This window comes from Condylura cristata, unplaced genomic scaffold (genome assembly GCF_000260355.1).
Source record: "Condylura cristata isolate star-nosed mole 26May11 unplaced genomic scaffold, ConCri1.0 scaffold00022, whole genome shotgun sequence".
Taxonomy (NCBI): domain Eukaryota; kingdom Metazoa; phylum Chordata; class Mammalia; order Eulipotyphla; family Talpidae; genus Condylura; species Condylura cristata.
The window spans coordinates 6,515,578-6,525,152 of record NW_004567123.1 but is presented as its reverse complement, the minus strand read 5'-3'; the positions used below and the strand labels follow the sequence as shown (position 1 = coordinate 6,525,152).

At 42.0% G+C, this 9,575-nt stretch overlaps 1 protein-coding gene across 1 annotated transcript in view; it reads left to right on the top strand.

Moving 5' to 3' along the window:
- Positions 1-2,095: 2,095 nt before the first annotated feature.
- DSTN (destrin (actin depolymerizing factor)) overlaps positions 2,096-9,575 on the top strand; it is a 30,439-nt gene continuing 22,959 nt past the window's right edge. The window contains exon 1 of the mRNA XM_004687153.2: positions 2,096-2,469. Within this exon, the coding sequence (XP_004687210.1) occupies positions 2,467-2,469 (3 nt within the window). The 5' untranslated portion in view covers positions 2,096-2,466. The remainder of the gene's footprint in view (positions 2,470-9,575) is intronic.

Genomic DNA, 9,575 nt, shown 5'->3' with positions numbered 1-9,575 from the left:
TACCTACAGAGGAACAAAGATAAAAATTTCATCTGATTCCTCCTCAAAAATCATGAAAACAAGAGGAGAGTGGAGGGAAATATTTCAAGTGCTGAGAAAAAAACTAACCAATCTTGAATTCTGTGCTTTCCAAAATTATCTTTCAAAGGTGAAAGGGAAATAAAGACTTCAAGAAAAAAAAATTGGAAGAATTTATTACCAGTACACCTGCTTTGCAAGAATGTTTAAATAAATTCTTTAGAAAAATGGAAAACCATACACGTCAGTACATAGGGTTCCTGCACCCAAGTCTAACATAGGTGGAGACATCCCCACACCTGCTGGTATTAGAGAATTTGACTCAGTTCTGACACTGTCCTCTTGTGGATGGCATCAGATTCCATAGCTTAGGGGCTCATACTCCCAAGACCAACCTCCATTTCAGATGCCAACTGCAAGTCCCAGGACAAAAATGGCAGCATGTCTCAGAGTCCCTTATATTACCACTCAGGAAATCCCATGGCTAGAGGAAATTCTGAGACAAAAAATGTTCACATTGCTCTGATGGTTCAGAAAATTCCAAGAGTTTTGGAAACTGTGAGTAGGGTTCTGGAATGCAAAATCTAGTCCTGAAAGAAACTGGAAAAATGTGGGCAACAGGACGGAAAAGGTAGGCTGAGGACAGAGGCAGTAAGGCCAGACAGACTTACTGACCATACTAAGGAAGTCATATAAAGAAGGAAAGTGACAGGATCAGAGTCTAATGTTTGGACATAGCTGGTAGTAGGGCTTAAGATGAAAAGCAGGACAGGGGCTGGAGCAGGTCCACTTGTGTTCCTTAAATGAGCATGATTCAATTTTGGACTCTAAAGGAAGTCTGAGGAATTAGATTTTGGGGGGTGGGCAGTGAGCCTCAGGCAGACAGAAACAAGGACTTCCATCTGCAGTGGGATGCAGGTAGTTTTTAAAGGGCTGTGTCCAACCAGATGAATTAGTATCACCTGGAAATTGTTAAATTGCAAAATCTCAGGTCTTAACCCAGAAATCCTGGGCCTGAAAGTCTGAGAGCTGGGCACAGAAATCTGACTTGAGAGTAAGTTTTCAGTTGATAACCACTGTGGTGGCCTGCTAAAAATGCTGTAGCAGGTACAAAGGCTTATAGTAGCCTTCTTTGCTGTTTTTCTTAACAACAAGATGAAAACAAACAGACAGGGTAAGAGTAAAGAAATGAATTTTCATGGTGAGTGGGCAAAACAAAAGCACATAAAGCCGAATTTTTATAGGGTGCCTAAGGAAAACAAAGACCCTACCGATCATATTGTCCAAAGCCTCACATTTGGGGTATTTAAATAGTTTTGGTAGAAGCTGAATATTCTCAGGAGACTAAATTAAGTAAAACTTGAAATAAATTATCCAGTTGTAAATTCTTTGTTCCTTTTATTCACCACAAAAATATCCGCAGGATAAACATTGGGATTCCTCCTGGCCCTCCGAAAACTGTGTTTATGATGCAACCGTCCATTAAAAAGCACACAATCCCAAATTAAAACCCTCCCAAACGGAGCAGCGAGCTGGCGCCATCATCCCTAAACGACTCGGCCGTTTCCCAGCCACACCCCTGCGGACTGCAAGGCCTCCTTTGCCCTGGCTGTTTCCAAAGATAAATAAATCACTCCTTGTTTTTTCCAGACCTGAAATTAGTGGTGACTCATAGAACACTCTGAGCAGTCACTACCGCCTTGGAAAGGAGGGAAACTGTTCAGATTTTTCCTTTCACGAGATGGCCCAACCGGTTTGGCTGGGCCAATCAGGGGAGGATGGCGGGAATCGTACCAAAGTAGGTAAAAAATGCAGGCTATGTCCCCTGCACTGCGGCCTCCCGCGGGTCCACCCGCCCAGCCGCTCTTTTGTGGCTCCACCCACCTCTCCTCTCCCTACCCCTCCCTGGTCCCGCCCCCAGCGGCGGCGCACACCTGGCCAGGTGGCTACTTCCAAGTAAGGACAACGGAGGCGCAGTGGGCGGGGCTAAATGTGGCACCGCCCCACAAGGGGGGGGTCGAAGGGCCGCGGGTCAGGCTGAATCTTTGGCCCGCCTCTTGCTGCAGGTGCCGGCTCAGGCTCCGCCTCCTCGCCCCTCGCAGCTAAGGAAAGCCCGACCCTGAGCCACGGGGAAACGGCTGGTGAGGAGGACACCCTGTGCCAGTCCCCGGAGGCGAAGAAGACCCTCACCCACCCTTGCTTCCCCCGAGTCCGCAGCGCTGCCCGGGCGGGGCGTTGCCTGGCTGGCTGGTTGCGGAGCAACGGCGGGCAGCGCGTGACGTGCGCAATCGCGTTTGGGCCCGAGGCGCGCGCCCGCGTGCCCGTCTTGGTAGGCTCGCGCCCTGCGTCGCCTCGCCAGGTCGCTTGGTCCCGGTGCAGTGAGGACGCTCCGCAGACTCGGCGCCGATCGGCTCCCTCTCCCGCGTCCCTGCGACCGCTGCGGCGAAGATGGTGAGTGGGAGGAGGCTTGAGGCGGGGGCCGACGCTTCGGAGCGCTGAGGGCCGCGGAGGTCGTGGCTGAGGGTGCCAGCGCTGCGCCTCGGCCGGGTGGCCGACCCGTACCCTGCCGCAGTCTCCGGACTCGGGAGACTCTGCGGGCTCCAGCCGTCCGCAGATCCCCGCGCGAACTGGGGCGGCTCCCGGGCCGTTGCGTCGCCGGCAGCTTTGTGAGGCCGCCGACCCGGAGCGCGGTCGCCTCTGTGGCTTCTCGCGTCCGGGCCTGGTATGGCCACCCGGGCTCGAGCGCCCCCGCCCCTCGATGCAGTGGACCCCAGGCACACCTATCCGGCGTGGGGGTGTCGGGGCGTCGGAATCCCTAGCGGGCTTGTGTGCGTAGGCTTAGTCGGGGCCGGGCACTGAGGTGGTCAGTGACTCGTGCGAGTTTCGGCGGGTGAAGTCTATACACCTTTATGCGGGAAGTGGGGCCTTTATTGAACGGCCCTAGAGGGCGGAATGATCTCTACGAGCATGACCCTGGCATGATTAAGAACAGGATGGCCCTGCAGCCGCTTTGTCATATCTGGCAATCAACTTCCAGCAGCTGTCTGGTCGAGCTTGTGAAGCTTGGCACTGTGCCTGTTAACCCTTGCCTACCCGATCACCCCATGTATGGTTAGATATTTACTTGTACATAAACTCTTACGGAGAACTTAAGCGCTCAAGATGTGGGCATAATGCTGGGATGCTAATACAAACAAACGAAGAAGTGTTTTAAAGTCTGTTAAATTTTCCACGTCAGTAAAAACTAAACAGATACTCAGTATATACTGAGTATCTATCAGGCGATAGACACTTTGCTTAATTTACATTTACCCCCTCTACACTATCTTTGTAGTTTGCTAAGAACCAGTATTCTTAACCCGACGGCCAAGTAGAACATTTTGTCGTTTTCTTTAATCTGCACACGCTATTACCATTTTTGGTCAATGATTTGCAGGCAAAGACTTAGCAGGCTTTGCTGGAAATATTACATTGTTATTGCATCGGTCTGCCTAGAAGCAGTTGGTACCACCTTATCTACATACAAAATGCTTTCACTGCATAACAGTTATGGTTTTCTTATGGTATTGCAACTTTTCATGACTATCAGTCAGGCTCATTAGTTGAAGGAAAGAGGTTAACTTAGTAATTTCTTGATGACTGAGGATATGTAGTAGGAATTTAATGTTTGGTTTTTGGTTTAATTTTGCAACCTACAAAAAGGATCAGCATTTTCAGAGTTTTTATAATCTTTGATTATAAATGAATACAATACCTTGTGCTTAGAGATATTTAAACTAAGGGTTTTGAGTTCACAATACATTTAAGTGCCCTGAAATGGGCTGGAGCATGTTCTAAGGTTTTCTGATTTGACCTTGTATTTTTTTTTTTTTTGAGTTGTCATAATACCAACTTTACTTTCCAGGGTGAAAATAGGGCCAAGCATTTTAATTTTAGTTAAATGTTTAAGTTAAATGCTTATTTAGATTTTAAATTCTATACATCCAGATAAATGAAGAGTCTTATTTACTGGTTCTTGGGAGAAGAGAAGTAAAAATCAAGAAGGGCAGTTTCCAAATACATTTCAAACTCACAGGTTTTAGAGAGATCAAAATGACCTTACAAGCTACTCTTGTTTGAATGATTACAAAGAGAGTTCAGAATATAGACTGACCAACCATTTTTTAAAGATTACTCTTGTGTGTAACTGAGTACAGAGTATGGCCATTCAGTTTAGCTAGAGAATATTGTGAAGGTGGGGAATTCCTTTATTATCCTAGATTCTAGCACTTTACCTCTGTATTTGAAACTATTTCTGTTGGTTAGATGCTTGGTTCCAAGTTTCTAAGTTTTTGTTTAAGATTTTTTTTTTAACAGATTAAATTTTAACAGTGGTTGGGTTTGTTCTACATTAGCAAAATCATTTCCTGGTTCTCCACCAGTGTTCAGGCACCTGGAACTAATACAACTTGAAACTAATTCAGAAGATCACCCTGGGTTCTTTTAAGATGAGATTTCATGTTTTTCAAAGTCTTTTTCCAGTGCCCCTATCGTTCTTCCACAAACACCTTCCACAGGAGACCCATCTATATATGCTAAGTAAAACATTGGAGTGCAGGTACTGAATGTGCTAACTTGCTCATACAAAGATTCTATCCCAGCCCACCATCAAATTTCTATTGCTCAGTAATTATTTATGCTAGTTACGAATGAAGACATCACATAGACTTGCCTGTCTTGTCTTATAACCAACACTATCTACATTTGCAGCACAGTTGTATGGCTTTGGGAGAGTAGTAAACTCCTGAATTAGTATGGATCTATATGATAATCTAACCCTTAATCTTACTTTGGTCAGAACTGTACTCTAATGAATTATAAACATACTTTAGCACTTGATTAGCAAAGATACTTAAAAGCAATCTAGTGGAATAGGTGGCATATGTATTCATGTGCCTATTTAACAAATGAAAACAGACTCATAAAGGATTGATTTGTGACATTTTCTGACTCTACATCGAGTTTTAAATAATGTAAATATAACTTCAGAAGCATTGTAAGCAGGGAAATACAGAGAATAATGTAAAAGTACAAAGGTCCCTTTGTACAAAAAGAAAGGGTAAACTTTTTGTCATATTTCAGGTTTTTGTGTTATCACAGGTAGATGGCATTTTTCTTCTTCATCCCATTCTCTTCCCTCCTCAGGGATTAGCATTCCATGTCAAAGATGTGATATATTGGCCAATTAAGGAGATGCAGTTGCAATTGTGAGAACATTAATTAATAAGGAATAGCTGGGGGGGGGGCGGGAAGGCCAGAGATCTGGGCATATAATACATGGGAGCCTTGAGGAAGCATGGAGTAGGTCTTATCTGGAAATAAGCAAAGACAGTATTCTTTTATTACTTGTTTCCTAGAGCAAATTACAGGGTGAATTTCTTTCTGTTTTAAAGATTTATTTCTTTATGCATACAAGAAGTGGGGTGTGGACCAGAGGTGTGGGGGATGAGAGGACTCATCAGAGACAATGGGGAGCAGAACATGCCGATTGACTGAAATATACTGCTGAGGGGAGCGGCAGGTAAGACAGGAGAAAGGTCTGCTGTGCCATGTGAGTTAGTTCCCTGGCCAGGCATTGAACTAACGCTGCAGTGGATGGTGCCAGCTTGCTAGTGCCAACTTTAACCCCTGCACCACCAGGGAGGCCCCTAAGATGGATTTCTTAACCATTACCACTTTCCAGGAGAACAGAACTCAGATATAGTTCAAGATAGTCATAGTCATTTGATATTGATTAGTTTGTTCTCATTGGCATTACCATACGTCTAACTCCATGTTTGCATATGTGGTATATATTGCCTTGTTTTTAAATACATTTTATATAATTGCTATTCATGTATTTTTCTACAACTCTTAAAATATTAGACATGGTGAGCTTTTTGTGTTCAGGGGGATGATTTTTGGTTTTAGTTGTTTCTCTGGTTCTTTATTCTAACTGATGAGTAATTTCCATTTATGACTATATAAGTTTATCCATTTCTCCCATTTTGATGAACATATTTTTCCCTTTATTACTTTTTTCTATTTAAACTATTTTAAATAGAAACATGAATGGCCAACATGAATGGCTAGAGAAATCATATTACTACATATGATTTCTCTAGCCCCACTAAATGGCCCAAGGAATATACTTAGAAGCGGAAGCCTCAGGTTAGAGGGACTATAGATGTTTTCTTTACCATTGCTGGTTGTAGTTTGTGTCTCATCAGCTGTATTTATGACCAGTTTCCCATTTCTTCTTACCACTTAATATTATGAGACTTAAAACCTTTTCGTATCTTGAGTGTGAAATAGTTTTTCATTGTCTTAATTTGCATTTCTCTGATTTATAGTGAATTAAGTTTTCATGTGTTTACTGCAGTTAATGCTTTTACATCCATGTATACCTGGTATACCTGGTATTGTGCAAATACTCAGCATGTCTCCATTTATGCTTCTTTTGTGGAGTCATGAAGTAAATCCATGTTAAAAGAAAATCAACAGGAAAATGATTGTCAGTGCCAGAACTTTGTACTGAATACTAATATCCCTCTTTTCTAGCACCTATATTTCATTCCATGCCTCTCGAGCTGTTAGGTGGCAGAAGTTCAATCCCTTCTTAATATTAGCCACCTGCCGTTGTCATGCCTTGGTAGTGGTAAAATGTAGAGAGTGATCCAGGATAGAGTTGCATCTTTGCCAAGGCCCATGGAGATTAACATCTGCTTTATACTTATCCCTTTCTTTTTCCTAAGCAATTCATCTGGTCAAATGTTAAAAACAAGCTGGGGATATATGACTGACTACTTACTACACTTAAGTTGCTGTAGTGAGAAGCTAAAACATCTCTAAAAATGAAGTCTATTTTATTAAAAAAAAAGAAAAGAAAAAGAAGAAAAAAAAGAAGCAAAGTCAAAGAAATAAGTATGGCAGTTTGTCTTGAATATAGCTGGTTTAAATCAAAATGGTGTCTTTTTATGTATCTTGAGTTACTTCCCTTACAGTATAATATTCCTCTCTAGATTATCTATGAAAGCCTTAATTCAAAAGATTTATATTAATATTTCAGAAATATTTTAATCATAGATTTTCTTTCTTTCTTTTTAAGATTTATTTATATATGCATACAAGAACTGGGGTATAGGCCAGAAGGGTGGAGGATGAGAGGATTCACCAGAGACAGAGTGGGAAGCAGAACAGCCAAATATACTGAAATATACTGCTGAGGGGAGCAGTGGGCGGGTCAGGAGAGGTCTGCTGTGCTGCGCCATGTGAGTCAGCTCTCTGGCCGGGGATTGAACTTGTGCTGTAGTGGCTGTGGACTGTTTCATTGTGCTTTTGTAGGGGTCTTTGCTGGTGTAAAGGCATCTCTTCTCCTTTCTCTGGGGCAGGGAAGCAGCATCTCCTCTTAGAGATGCAAGGCATGCTGGGCCCTGAAGTTTGTGTTTTCACAGTCCTGGGATCTCATTTCTAGCCTCTTGATTTCATATAAATAGGGTTTCTGTTTATTAATTATCACAATTCTTATATTACATCTCAATTTAGATGTTCAGTTTTTATGGAAAATGTTTGATAGGTATGTAGATAGCATGAAACTTAGAGCTGAGGGCCCTCTCTTGTGGCACAGCAGGTTAAAGCACAGCACTGGGAGGCTGAGGCCACTTGGGCATGAATTCAATCCCCGCCCCGGAGGTGACCCACATGGCGTGGCAGACCTCTCCTGACCCGCCCACTGCTCCCCTCAGCAATGTACTTTGTTGATCTGCCTGTTCTGCTCCCCATCCTGTCTCTGGTGAGTCCTCTCACCACTCCTGCACCACTGACTTGTACCCCAGTTCTGTATGCATAAATAACTAAATCTTTAAAAATAAATAAATAACTTCAGAGCAATGAAACAAAAAAAAAAAAACTTAGAGCTGAGAAAATAGTCACATACCATAAAAGCAGAGTCACATACTAAACTTGCCTCATACATACTTAGAAGCTTTCAGTCATGGAATTGATAATCTTTTAAAATTTCAAGTTTATTACAGCAAAGTGAAATTAAAATTGCAGTTTTAGTCACATTAGCTACATTTAATGGTCACTGTGCCACCTAAGATTAGTGACCACTTCATTGGACCACGTCATACATTTAATCAGACTTCTGTAGTTTGACCTGTTTGGTTTGTAAGGGGGATGTTAGTATGGCTATCAACACACTGTTATGCTCAACTTTTCCACATAGTTATAAAATTACTAAGATAGCTTATGAATTTCTTCCATGGCATTTTCAATGTTTTATGACCCTTGACTGTGGAGTTCTTTATGATGCATTTGTGTATTCAATAGCAAGTTCTCTGTCTTAGATATTACTGATTGACCATGAGTGAGTGTGTGAAAGGGAGGTTTTATGACGAGGATAGGATTTTCTGTTCCCATACACTTTTTTTTAATAATACAATGGAAATTGAAGTTTTAGTACTAAACTAATTGAATGGTACCTCCTCATTTGTATACTGCATTGCTGTTTTGAGTGTTACAGTGAAGATCTCTTTATAATGACAAGGCAAGTATACTAGAGTAGTACCTTTAAAACAATTTGGGCTTAAGAAATCCCTCCATAAATACCAGTTCCCTTAAAAATGAAATTGAATGGTATTTGATGCTCATTGAGACATCCTGAAGCCTAACAAATAGGACCAACTAGATACCCACATGCAAGAAAGAATGAATATGAATGAATTCCTGCTTCATGCTGTAAGCAAAAATTTTACGTAAATGGACATTTCTCTAAAAGAAGACATTCAAGTGGTCAATAACCACATGAAAAATTGCTTTGTATAATTAGCTATTAGGCAAATGTAAATCAAAACCACAATGAGATACTACTTCATAACCAGTAAGGTAACATTCAAAAAAAAGCCGACTGTGGAAAAGCTGGAACCTCCATACCTTGCTGGTGGGAATGTAAAAAAATGGTGCAGTCACTTTGGAAACCAGTTGGGCAGTTCCTTAAGAAGCCAAACTTGGGAAATACCAGCAGTTTCACTCCTGGCTACATAATGAAGGAAAATGAAAATATACGTCTGCAAAAACTTGTACAAATGTGTTCAGAGCAACTTGGTTTTAATAGTCCTGAAGCGGAAAACTTCAGGACTAAGCCCCTAAGCTAACTGATGATAGATGAAAGGCAGTATATTCCTACAATAGATCATTATTTGGCAGTAAGAAGAAATGAAACACTGATGTATGTTACAACTTGGGTGACCCTTGTAAACATGCTAAGTGAAAGAAACCAGTAAAAAAGAAAATGTATCGTACAATTCCATTTATATAAAATACCCAGGATAGGCAGATCCATAGAGACAGGAAATAAATTAGGAGCTAGCTAGGTCTGGAGTGGGTGGGAGAAAGTGGAGTGAGTTTTCATGGGCATGGGTTTCTTCATGAGGCGCTCAAGATGTTCTAAAATTCAATTGTGGTGATAGATGCACAACTTTGTGACTATACTAAAACCCACTGAGCTTTCTCTTTTTTTCCATAATGACTTAGAGAAT